Genomic DNA, 13,039 nt, shown 5'->3' with positions numbered 1-13,039 from the left:
AGACATCTCAGCATGTATAAAAATCCATGAATCATAGCTGCTGGAAATTTGTACTTTTTTGTAAAGGCAGTGAAATGGCTTTATACTTTGCAGAAAAATAAAGAGAAAATTAAGAGGGAGGAAATTGAGGGAAAGCTTAAACGAAGCATGTTTGAGTGTGTGCCACATGATGGCTTCTGAAACAGACTGGGAGGAAAAGAGAGGGAGAATGAAGACATCAGCATGAATAGAAACATCTGAATGGAGGCACTGTGGACTTTAAAGGTGAGATGTCTTACACTCTCTAGATCCTCTTGTCTAACGCCTCTGTGTGGGCTTACAGTGTCCCTCCTAGTTGCCTAACCCTCAAATCATGTCACTCAGAGGGATTAAAGAAGCTTAAACCCCTCTCAGCCTGCCATCAGGCACTTTGCACAAGGAATCACCGCCTGGTAGCAGGGAAGGATTCATATTCTGCATGCACTTTACAAATTCACTACTCGTTGGATATATAATAAGAACATGCACTAATGAAGACATGATAGTTTGTTCTTCCTGACTTCAGTATAAGTCTCAAACCTTGCCCCATCCTGAAGTCCATAATTCACTGAAGAACTCACCTTCCAATCATAGTAGAGTGCTGCTGCACTGCGGCCTCTAGGAGGCGCTCTAGGATGGTCCATTCACCCATGGTTGGAGTGAAGAGGCATCCACTGGGCACAGAAAATCAGGGCTGACCCCACTTCTAGTCAGCAGGAGTAACAGTACTGGTGTTAATAAGAGTCTTCAAGTCCACTTGTTGAGGTAAGATGAGGTAGGGAGCAGTTTCAGGTGATCGGTTTGATGTCAAAGAGGAGTCAAAACCCCGAAGAAGTTCAGTGACTCCTCACTGTGATCTCACTGTCTTCTTTTTTGTGTCTGCTTCAAAAACACTCGCACTCACAGCCTTAACTGCACCTGAGATGGTTGGACTGAAGCTTCTGTGCAGGCTGTGCAGCCTTGTGCGCGTAACTCTCCGTGCATGCACCAGCTCATGTGAGCATCTCTTCCCACTTTGCTCCTCTGTGGGCACCTGACCCTGTTTACCTCTTAAAACAGCTGGTCGGTCAGCTGTTCTCACACTGACAGACACACACACACACACAGTGACACCATGTACTTCCACTGAGTTTTGAGGAGCAGCCTTAGTTTGTTCAAACAGACATCCATCACTTGTACATTAACACTCCACCCTCACACACTGGTTCTTTGACATCATCTTGCAGTAACGCTGGCTGGGCTCAGGTCCATACAGTCATGTGAACCTGAGTAACCAGGGACCTTTGCTTGCTTTCCACTCTCCCATCTTCTTCATTTCTTCCTCTCTCCCTCTTGTCTCCTCTTTGTCTGTCCTCTCTTCCAGCTACTTTGGGAGGTATTTCTTTTCTTCCTCTCTGTTGCTTCTCTCCTCACCTGGTGTGGTTCAGGCAGCTCTGGAGAGAGGCATCAGAGTCCTCCACCGTCTTCCTTCCTCCCTCCCTCTGCTCAAAACCGTGTAAGAGGCGCTGCTTTCTTCCTTGTTGCCTTTCTCTCTGTTCCTCTCAGCGTGGTTTACAAGAGGCAGCTCTCCTTTCTTCTCTTCCCTTCATCTTGTTTCCTTCCACATTTGATTTCTCAGTCTCTCTCACTCTGTTTGCGCCTTACACCTGCCTCCCACTCCCCCTCTCTCTCTCTCTCTCTCTCTGAGCCAGTAGGCAGCCAGACCAAGCGTGTGTCTAGAGGATTATGGAGAGGAATCATCTTTCTGCTCCTCCCCCCTCTCGCTCACTCTCCATCACTGTTTATCCCCCCTCCTCCTCCTCCTCTTCATGTCTTGCTGCACCACCACCAACAAAACCATACAAACCATTTCACACCTCCCTCTCACAGCACATGCTTCTCATGAGTGTCTCCCATCTATGTTTTCATCCTCTTCTCAACTGTGTGCACTGAGACCTACTGTAACTGCAGGAATGATCCATTTACACACAACCACACATGCAGACAAAGAGACACAGGAGGCAGTGCCATGTCGAGGCAATGCACGGATACTGAGTGACACAGGAGACGTGTGTGACAGAATGGAATTAGAGAGTTATTAAGATCTGGACAAGTCTCAGTATTTCTAAAATTCTAGGCTACAGCCTCGACAGGAAGGTCTTCAGTTTAGTTTGTCTGAACAGTATCTTTGTTATAAACCCACAACATAATCAGTTTATAATGCCATAAATTAGGTAGCAGAAAATGCCTGATATTTTGTGCTATAGCTTAATTAAACAGCTATAATCAATTTTAACAACTTATCATTACCGATTTGTATGAGAAAGGGGTCACTCGTAGTAACTGCTTGGGTCCTACCTAAAGAAGGATATGGTAAGAGGCAGGAACACTTTGACAGCTATGTCTTTGCTATGACTTTATTCCCTAAGCACTGCTTATGTGCTCAATGGCTGTCAAAGTTCTCCTTCCTCTTTGCAGGTAGTTTTTTACTTGTTCACGGCTTACAGTCATTAAGATGACTTGTGCAGATGTATACACCTGCTAATGTGAACAAGTGTACCTCATGAGTACATACACTATGACAAACCCTACAAGTGAAGCTGTGTGTGTGTGTGTGTGTGTGTGTGTGTAGGGAGGAAGAATGAGAATTCTGGCCAAATATTTTTTTTAAATGTCGTTTTCTGCTTTCAAATTGAAAAGTATTCATTGCTATGGATTTTGATGAGCTGAATTCAAATGTGACTTCAAAAGTAATCTGACAAATTTTGGTCATTTTCAAGCAAAGTGTATACATTGCCTGGGTCTGATCTTACAAACCAGAACCAATCAACAATTATAGATATCCTCACTGTTTTCAGTGACTCAGAATTAGTAAAGATTGATTGTGTTTCAAAAGGGTTTAGTGTTAAAACATCTGAAAACCAATGACATTCCTAATAAGGTGGGCTGTATTTTTGGTTTAGAGCCAACCTAAAATGAACATCATACCCATGTTAACATTGCTGACATGAATGAGTATAGTCTCACAACTGCTGCTAGCAGGACTGCTGGTCTCGTTTCTGCTTTCTCTCATCGTAATTCTCCATATTTTTCATAATTCCTGTAGATTTGTAACTACACATCTACAGGACAGAAATCTTTTAGATTTATCGTTTCTTTTTGTACAAGAGGCACTGCGCATAGATAAAGAGAGGAACCACAGACATCTAGAATAAATCAGTTTTATCAGTAAAATGCAAATTACAATGTGTTAGAAATCAGTTTAGTCCAAGACTATATTACTAAGGCTGAGTAGTATTTTACTGAGTTCCTAACAGCATTAAAAGTAGCACAACATAATTATTACAACACAGAGAGTGACTGTTAGAGAATGATTCATGTGATACCTGCTGCACAAACAGCCATGTATTCTAGTATATTCTACACTAAATCTTATAAGGACAAAAGCAATGAATGAGGTTCCTTTGGGACAATCTGTGGCTTTATAACTGGTTTTAATTCATGACCAGGTAATTGGCAGAAAGGCCTTGATGCCAAAATGTGAGGTAGTCCCAGGTATGGGGGGGTGGGGCTGTAAAAGATTACACTTTCATTCTGATTAATGGATAAGAAGCTTTGGCAAAGCTCCAGAGACCATGGGACTGTGTGTGTGTGTGTCCTTGTTCACACCACCAGGACACTGAAGGCAATTATGGTTTTAAGCCAGTGAGCTGGACTCAATTATCACATGCTAACTTCCCCGGGCCCATCTGTCTGCATTTTTTTTTTTTACCTAAGATTATAAAAAAAATATTAATACAGTTCAATTAAACATCTCTTAATCACATAATCCAGGTTTAGGGACTGAAATGCATTTATTTTTCATTTCTTCTTCTTAACTCTTTAATCACAGCTGAACACTTTGTGGTCTTAATCCAGGTCCCATGGATTCTCAAGCATGTACATAAAAAAAAAAAAAATCAGTGTGTATGAGAAAAAAACCAAATGTTTGCCCTTGTAGAGTTTTTTCCTTCAGCAACTTTCACAATAAATGATTCTGGAATACAGATGGAACTTCTGAACTGAATGATTTATGAACCATTACTTATATGATATTCTGATGGAACTCCTTCAAGCTTTCACCAAGACTTTTTTGATATATACACAGTTCCATTATGTTGCACTTGTGGCTATAAACGTTACCCAGCTTCTTGTGCTCAGTGGCTCGGCACTAAGTGATCTCTCTAAAAGCCCTCTTCTCCACATACTTCAGCTTGTATCTCCTCTTGAACCTAAGAGATGAGGAACGGTGGAAACATACATTTTAATCAATACACACTTTGTGAATCTGTAAATCACTGTGGGCCTTTGATGAGATGTTACATAAGAGGTCCTTACTTGGCTCTTTCTCTGGGTTCAATCAGATTCCTTTTTTGCAGACTCTTGAAACGGTCCTTGGCGACGCTGCCCTCTGGCTGCAGACACGACACGTTACAAGTGTGAGAGAGGAGAGAGGAATATTGCTCTGACTCAATATTCAATTTCCACTCAAATTATCAAATCGCATTTACATCACAAAGGCTGAGTATTATTCAGAGAAAAAAGCCAAGAGCTGGGAAATTTTCACTGGCAATTACATCAAATTAAACTATAATGATCCCTGTGGGGAAAAGTGGGTCATCGCAGTATTAGAGAATAGGACAGAGCTTAGAACAGGGCAATACAGAGAATACAACAACCTAAAGAGAATACAACAACCTAAACTCATTACAGATAAAGACAATGTGTCCTCACTGGCAAAGGTCAAAGTAGATAAGCAAATACACTTTACGGCAGTTAGTCAAGTACCTTGAGTCGTCGCAGGGTGCCAGCCAGCTCGTCACTTAACTGAACCTCCAGGTCTGGAGCCTGAAACCTGCAAAAAAGTTTAAAAAACAAACATTTACCATATGGATATAAGCTCCATTCACATACTGTACTGTGCTCAAATAACACAACATTTATTTTAATCCAGTCAACATGTCTCCCTAACTTTAGATGACACGAGAACAAACGGGATTTATGAATAAAGCCGTATTAAGCAAGATTTAGCACAAATTCAGATAAATCAAGTAAAAATTGTCTTGAAGTGTTTTCTCCCTGCTGTACTCTGGGAGTAGAGCTGTTAGACCCAAGAGGACGGGTTCTGTAGCACAGACAGAGTACGACACAAAACGGCTCACAGTTGCCTTATAACATTGTGTGTGTGTCAACTAATGCTGAACACAATGCAGTAGTGGCCAGAACATCAATATTACTGGGGGAAAAAAAAAATCCACTGTATAATTTGCTTGTGTGACTGCAAACCTCTTTATTTGACATTGTGTCACTGCAACGCCACTGAAAACCACAGGCTCTATTTTCTGTATACGTTCGTTTTGGAGCCGGTTATTACCGATGCACTATCTGACTGCCACAATGCTCTCTGGCTGTCATGACCACATTCTGTATGACATAGTTGTAGAGGCAGGGCAGGAGGGGCAAAGAGGAGTGGAGGGAGAAGAGGAGGGGATACTGCCTGAGTTTGTTTTGATTCTCACTTTGCTACTAACGGTTGAAAATTAGAGGGAGACGTTGGCTAATGCAGCTTTAAACGAAACCCCTTTTAGACATGCACCCCTGTCCAGGAACTTGCCTGCTTATTTCACATCTAGGCGCCAAGTCTGAACACAGCTCTGAGTCACATTGCTGGAGAACTGTTAATGGCAATTTTACCTGGTCAGACCTGGTCAAATAGTCGGCTACATGCCTGAATTGAAGTGGACAGAATGCCCGTAAAGGCATGATCAAAATTACTGCATGTAGCAGTATTTTATTTTGAACTGATACAAGGAAGCCACAGTTTATGAGCATGAGCTAACGCAAAATGGCTGGAAACCGCAAATCGACAAAACTGCTTGTCCTCCAGGCAGATGAAGAAATTACTAATCAGGACAGCCTTTTGTCTTGTATATTATTCTATGCCATATGACGTTGGACATTGTGTGAACACTGTGGCTGTACCCGGCTAGGTCCTGCTATGCTCGAACAAGCTTTGCCAAGAATTTCACACACAGCAGATGCCTGAATTCTAAAAAAGCAACTGCTATATGGCTACATGTAGCCTGAAAACTGATGGGTACCATGTCTCAAAGGGGTACTCCCTTTAAGAAGCTGAAGCAAGTAGTAGGAGACTGTTAGGTGTGTACTTGAGTCTGCCAAGACGTCTGGGCTGGGCTTTCTGGGCCTCCTGCTTGGCCTTTCGTTGTTTCTGTTTGGCCTTAGTCTTCTGTTCCTGCTGTCTGATGGACACCTTAATGGAGCGAAGCTGGAAGAGCTGCTGCCTTTGGCCAGTCTGCCGTCTTTCAGCCAGCCGCTGCTGCTCCTGTGGTGGGAAGAGTAGTAGTAATGTGCATATTTATAAGGTGCCAAAAATATGTATATTGCAGTTTTAATGGCTCATCTGTAAACTAAAACCACATAGTTTTTTGCTGTACATGTGCACAGTTAAAAGGTTAAACTCCAATCTGTCTTTTTTTTACGTTTCTGCGTCAGCACTGCAGTGCTTCTCCTCACTTTTCAGTTTTTGGACTTAGAAGTTATACACAAAAATATTTTATATATTTAAAAAGCTAATATAAATAAATCATACATTGTTCCATTTGAAAAGCCATTTTCTCCACCCATCCTAGTTTATTTTTGAAAAGGTGAGGTTTTCAATATGAGTGGAGTAACTTCGGTCGAAAAATGTTAAGTAGCTATTGTCAAACGTCTTTGACGTTTCCTATGGAAACAATACAAACCTTCCCATGAAAGTGTGTAGCTGAAATCATTGAATTAACATTTCCATATTAAAACATTTTATCATGTGCGCGTGTGTTCAATTTAAATACCTTAATTCTGACTGCCTTCTCTCTCTTCCTCTGTCTCTCGGTCTTCTTCTCTCCCAGGGCAATGCCTCCCACTGCTACATCCTCCTCGTCCTCATTATGAACTGTTTCTTCCTCGTTCTCCTCCTCTACCAGGCCCTCCACCTGCTCTCTGAAGATAGTCTCCTGCAGAACACACAAACATGTTAGATAAAATAAAAACCCTGTGCTAGATATAACAAAGATCAAAGTTTCCTCTGTACTGAAACAACAGCAGAGCCAGAAAAGGCTTATGTGTACCTCTGTAGCTGTGTCTGCTTTGTTCACAGCCAGCTGTCTCTCTATTTTGTCTTCCTCCTTTTGTTTCTTTACCTCCACCTCATGAGCCTCCTGCAGCAAGGCCTGGGTTCAGAGCAACAGAATGAGGAAGAGATTAACAGTCAGTCACCGCAACTGCAATTAGACACTGCAGCTGAAGCATGTTAGACACCACTTTCCCAGTCTGTAGTTGTTTCGCTGAAGTGAATCTGCAAAAAACTAAATGGTGATGGCTTTGTGAAAAGCTACCAAAACATTTAATCAAAGCTATTTCAGAGTATCTCTTCATCAACACATTAGTGTTTTTAATAAATACCCATACTTGCCAAAATTAATAAAAAAATTTATAAAAAAACAACAACTTATGAATCATTTTTAAAACAAATGCGCTTAAATTGCATATTGCCTCAACTAATCACACAATATTTACAGCTCTAAATATGAAGACATTAAAAAGGCTGTGTGAGTTTCAATGTCACTTGATAAAAGCTAATCCTTAATCCTAAAATTCCTGTACACTAAAAATGTTGATGCTTAGCCATACTACATGTAGCCTTTGTACATCTGTAGGTTGTAGAAGTGCGAGTTACCTGATGGGAGAAGATGTCTGGGTTGTAGGACCCTCCAGGGGCGATCACTTCCACAGCAGGGAGCACAGATGGCTTCTCATTCAGCCTCTCTGGACGCTGACCCAATGGTGATGCAGTCACATTAGTTAAACCATCACACACAAACTCTCAAATATTAGTCCCCTGCTGGAAACTGATTAGATTACATTTAATTGTTGAAAAATAGTCACTTTTTACCTTGACCAGCTTCTTGCCAGTCTGTTGAAGGTACCAGGGATCACCTGAGTCTTTGGCTGTGTTAGACAGGAAAAAAAATAGTTTCAAAGATTATATATGAAGGTGATATATGACCGTTTACACTACAGCTGTCTGAGCTCCATGTTGGTCTTCACATTCGCATAGAGGAAATACTGGGAGTGCAAGGATAGGATCATCACTGGACAGATGCGCACACGAACACACATGCAGCACTCACTCTCTAATCCCCATATGTCGTAATATTCTCTGTCTGGGTTGTTGTTGGCCTCTGTCACTGCCTTCTTGGTTGTTTTGGCGACCGGTCGTCTCTTCAGCAGCTGTTTCTGTCTCCTTGGCACCACACCTTTAGCTGCCAGCTGCTCAGCCTTCTGGGCAATGCGGCGGATTTTCTTAGCATTTGGTTGCTGGTAGGCCAGCACACTGGGAAGAAAGGCAGACAAGTTGGTAATTTGGCTATCTAGGGCAGGAAGAGGTTAAGGAAACAGGTAACATGAGGTATGATGAAGGCGCTAAACTGGCAGCTAGTATGCTAGATGTTTAGACCAAAATGATTTGACGTGGTCTAAAGTGTAGTGCGCTTGCAAATCCTCAGATCTCAGGACACTATTCACACAAGTCTCCTGAGCTCCCGTGTGCTGTCTTCACATTCCCATGAAGGAAATACTGGGAGCGCAAGGATGAGATCATCACTGGATACTGAACTACTGACCTGCTTGATTCACACATACTGAAGCATTCTTAAGAACTGAATCCACCCATAAGAATAAACTGTTTACAGACAACTGTGCTGTTTCTTCTGACAGTATCTCCCCACTTAGCTATAATGAATTTAACAATGCAGGGAGTGTAGGGCATACAGGTTCAAGATCAATACTGACTCTTTAGGCGGTGGGACGAGGGAGTCATGCTGCAGGATCAGGTCTATCCTTAGAGGACGTGATGCTTTCTTTTTCCTCTTCCGTTCAACAGGTTCTGCTGCTTTACAAGTAAAAACAGATTATTCACTAACTAATGCTTTTATCCTGATAAATTGTTACAACTCTATGTCCAAAGAAATTTATTTTTATATTTATTTCTGTTGTTCTTATTTAGTTTGTTTGTATTTAATGTTTATATTAGATTATATTTCCAGTTTTGTTTCCATCTTAATATCCATTATATTTTTATGTTATACACTGAACATAGAGGGAAGACACTGAATGACAGAGCATCTTAATTGAAGACACTTCTATTCAATGCTTGATACTTGTGTAAGTATGTTTTTACCAGTCTCTTCAGTTTTCTTCGGTTGTCCAATATCCAAAAAGAACAAACTGTCATCTGACTTCTCAGACAGCAGACCCCTTAAATACATACAGATCACATCATGTTACATTGTAGGCTTATAACTGAACAAACTGCTTTTTTCAACATTTTTACAGCCAACAATAACTTCATTATCAATTATTCTGCCAGTTATTTGTTACATGTACAAATTGTCAATGTTTAAGTCCATGACAAGGTCGCAGAGCTCACTGAGGTCTAAATACTTGTTTTGCACAACCAGCGGCAAAAACTGTGTAAGAACTTAGTGATGTATGCAAATAAATGACAAAATCCTCACATTATGGCACGAACAAGCAATTGTACAGTACTTGCTTGACTGTTTATTACTTTTACATTTTGTTACATTACATTACTTTTCTCTTGATCAACTAAATCATTAGTTCAGCACTATTACTAATACTTCAATGCCATAAGACATATCAAAAATGACTTGACACTGCAAGGCTACACAATTTAGGAAATTCACAATACACAAAAAAGCATTAACAACAGAAGTAACTTGAACAAAATGTCGCCTTTTAAATTACTTGACTAAACTAACGACTTGTAATTCCAGACTTAAAATGGGTTGCGATAAATGTGTTTTCGTTTCAAAGACTAATAAATATGTCGCATATTGCCCACGTTTATCGTTACACCAACAACCCCGGGATCCGCGTGAGGAAATTAAATAAATCGGACGGTATATCAAATTTAAATGAACATTATGCCACTTGTTAGTCATCCTCGCGTTTGTATACCGTACCCCGTGGTCCTCTCCTGGAGCCTGACGTCTTCTAAAAACTCCTCCACATCATTTATGTCGCTGTGTTTGTTCCAGTTCTTTTTCTTATTCTTGTTCACACGTTTTCTTCGACTGCTGACCAAATCTGCGGGGTCAGAAGTGGACTTTAAATTTAAGAAACCAGGCTGTGAAGCTATCACACGTTTAAGCCTCCGGGCCGCCGCCATGATCCTCTTCTTCTTCTTCGTCTTCTTCTGATGGTGTTTATTGCAAGCCAACCTATGGTGCATTACCGCCACCTGCTGGGCTGAAGTGTGGAACGATAATAGAGCCGTATCTTTTCAAAAAGTACGCCGCCATGTTGGAGGATAGAGAAGACGTTTCTTCTTCTTTAGTGCTGAAGTGCCGGCGTGAATGTGGTACAGGCATGTGTACAGCCACCTACAGGACTGACAGTGTAGACGCTGTAAAAAAAATAAAAAAAAATAATTAATAAATAATCATGTTTCATTACACCAGAGTTAGAATATTATACAGATAGTTTGGCATTATGCTACCAGCAATTACGAATCATATGTTGATTTAAATACTTTTTATATTCATTATATAATAAACCGTAAAACTGTGAATGCAGTAAGCTACTAAAAATCTGAAAGCCTGAATGTCACTCACTTTATATTCTCTGTCAAAGTGTTACTGCTTAAGTTGCGTTTTTATTTACATGTCAAATATATACAATAATAATAAATAAAAACTAATCTAAACTAATAAAACTGTCAATAATCAGGGTTTGAGAAAAACTTGGTGAACGACATTCCACGTGAGTGTAGACTATTCATCATGTTCTTTCATGTATGTAGTGTTTGTCCCAAATGCATCATGGGAAACGTGTCCCCTATTGCTCTCCTGTGTTCTTTTTCCTTTTTCCCCTCCCTTCATCTTATTGCGAGAACAACGCTTAAGAGACTCAAGAATAAATTCCCATTTTAGAGCAGCAATCTCTCACTAAGTTTTCAAAGGTAAGTATCACCAATTCAATAAAAGTCCAATTTATCAATTAATGTTGTGATAGCTCTTGGATGGACGTGTTTTCGTTTATTTTCGGTGAAACAGAAAATGCAGAGCACTCGAGCTATTATCTTCGTGCTTGGGGAGTCGGGGATCTATAAAGCACTTGTGATCTGCTCTAATTTGACTCCAAAATGCGCTTTAAGTGAGGGGTCATCTGACAAATTATTGTTCATCATTTGATCTCTTGACATGTCTAGGGTCGTCCTCAAAAAGTATATCCCACTTTTATTCCGCGGTTTTTATATTTTTCCGTCGTTTTTATCATCATCTTTCGTTTGCTACCGCGATTTTCCCCTTCCCGTTTACATTCTTCCAGCCAGCAGCCAGCCATCATCGTTAGGTATGCTGGTTTGTTGACACCAGACAGCCGGCGTGGGCGGAGCCGCCTGTTTTTTCTTTAAAATAGCTCATTGTGATTAAAAAATCAAGCCTTGTTCGCTTCCGGGGAGCACAGTGTGAAGAAACAAACGAACCCACGTTAGTGTACGCAATGGGCGGGTTTTGTTAAACAATCACGGTGCAGTGATTGGTCGAAAGGTTCGCAATACCTCGCCCATTTGCTCTTTTCTCAAAATGTGATTGGTGTACATGATAAAAAGCTGTGCTGTGATTTGATGTCTTCACTGTCCTTCGTGCTACAGTGATTGCATAAGTTACCCGAATATAGTTTGAAAAAATGATTTGGAATGCACAATACAACATAAACAACTCCTTAGATAATTGAATTGTTGCGTATGCCAAGTTGATAGTTTTCAATGAAATTAAAATGAAAAATCAAAAATAGCATTTTGTCCCTTGTACCAAGCACCCTTAAGCTATTCTTTTGCATGTGTTAAAAAATGACCTGCCATCACTGAAGATGCCTTTATTTACCTTCAGGTGATCTATAGTAGTCATGGCCCGTACCAAGCAGACTGCCCGTAAGTCCACTGGAGGCAAAGCCCCACGTAAACAGCTGGCCACAAAGGCTGCTCGCAAGAGTGCCCCTTCAACTGGTGGTGTGAAGAAGCCCCATCGCTACAGGTGAGAATACATTGGGTTTTTCTGGGTATATTGGAAATAAAAACAGCACAAGAGATGCTACAGTTTTAAGTTCATTTATACATATGTAGGTGTAAACTAAAACTAAACTGGCTTAGTGATGGATTCACTAGTTTTCTGCTGACATTTTAGTTCACTTATAAATACAGTAAGTCTGCTAACAAACCTAACCACAAAGTGCAGTAGTGTATGTATATTATGAATTTAGACTTTAAAATATTACAGAAATATTCTGAGTATAACTTGTATCATGTGGTCTCAGACTTCTTTTAGAAGAAAAGACTGAGATATACACTTGCCCTTCCAACAGTAAGCAGAGATGCAGGATGAAGATAAAAGACTGCTGAAATCCAAGATGGATAGATAGTGTGTGAAAAAGCAGACCAGTTTGCCTGCTTACACCTCAAATTTTGTGTTTGTTAATTTGTGCCTCTCCTTTCCAGGCCTGGTACTGTGGCTCTGCGTGAGATCCGTCGTTATCAGAAGTCCACTGAGCTGCTGATCCGCAAACTGCCTTTCCAGCGTCTGGTGAGAGAAATCGCCCAGGACTTCAAGACTGACCTGCGTTTCCAGAGTGCAGCCATTGGTGCTCTGCAGGTCAGTAGTACTCACCATAGGAAGTTATTGAATACCATGTTTTGTCATTCCAAATACAGTAAAAACCAGTGTTTTGTCTCTGCCATCTGTAGGAGGCCAGTGAGGCCTACCTGGTGGGTCTGTTTGAAGACACCAACTTGTGCGCCATCCATGCCAAGCGTGTCACCATAATGCCCAAAGACATCCAGCTGGCACGTCGTATCCGTGGGGAGCGTGCTTAAAATGTTTTCTGATTTATTATTTGCTGTCCTCTTGTCCCTTCACCACTCTTT

The 13,039-nt window shown here is 40.9% G+C and overlaps 3 protein-coding genes across 4 annotated transcripts in view; 1 reads left to right on the top strand and 2 right to left on the bottom strand.

Moving 5' to 3' along the window:
- The window catches only part of gjd1b (gap junction protein delta 1b), a 23,151-nt gene extending 21,423 nt beyond the window's left edge, over positions 1-1,728 (bottom strand). Inside the window, exon 1 of the mRNA XM_020586969.1 lies at positions 600-1,728. Within this exon, the coding sequence (XP_020442625.1) occupies positions 600-670 (71 nt within the window). The 5' untranslated portion in view covers positions 671-1,728. The remainder of the gene's footprint in view (positions 1-599) is intronic.
- A 1,925-nt stretch (positions 1,729-3,653) lies between these two features.
- On the bottom strand, positions 3,654-10,461 carry nop53 (NOP53 ribosome biogenesis factor). 2 transcript variants are annotated; one of them, XM_020586413.1, is made up of 12 exons: positions 10,080-10,461; positions 9,275-9,351; positions 8,887-8,986; positions 8,226-8,428; positions 7,988-8,043; positions 7,772-7,867; positions 7,164-7,265; positions 6,888-7,049; positions 6,204-6,379; positions 4,825-4,891; positions 4,375-4,451; positions 3,654-4,268 (listed from the first exon to the last, which is right to left on the bottom strand). In XM_020586413.1, exons 1-12 carry the CDS (start codon positions 10,346-10,348, stop codon positions 4,208-4,210), a joined length of 1,446 nt encoding a protein of 481 aa, XP_020442069.1. In that variant the 5' UTR covers positions 10,349-10,461; the 3' UTR covers positions 3,654-4,207. The 2 variants fall into 2 exon arrangements, with proteins under 2 accessions (XP_020442069.1, XP_020442079.1); XM_020586423.1 differs by having other exon boundaries at positions 8,887-8,983.
- Positions 10,462-10,949: 488 nt separating this feature from the next.
- LOC109951770 (histone H3.3) lies at positions 10,950-13,033 on the top strand. The gene is made up of 4 exons (XM_020586451.1): positions 10,950-11,077; positions 12,009-12,152; positions 12,614-12,767; positions 12,860-13,033. The coding sequence occupies exons 2-4, from the start codon at positions 12,025-12,027 to the stop codon at positions 12,986-12,988; spliced, it is 411 nt and encodes a 136-aa protein (XP_020442107.1). The 5' UTR covers positions 10,950-11,077; positions 12,009-12,024; the 3' UTR covers positions 12,989-13,033.
- The last annotated feature ends 6 nt before the right edge of the window (positions 13,034-13,039 follow it).

The sequence above is a fragment of the Monopterus albus genome, unplaced genomic scaffold, assembly GCF_001952655.1.
Source record: "Monopterus albus unplaced genomic scaffold, M_albus_1.0 scaffold8.1, whole genome shotgun sequence".
Classification (NCBI taxonomy): domain Eukaryota; kingdom Metazoa; phylum Chordata; class Actinopteri; order Synbranchiformes; family Synbranchidae; genus Monopterus; species Monopterus albus.
This window is presented reverse-complemented; position numbering and strand designations above follow the sequence as displayed.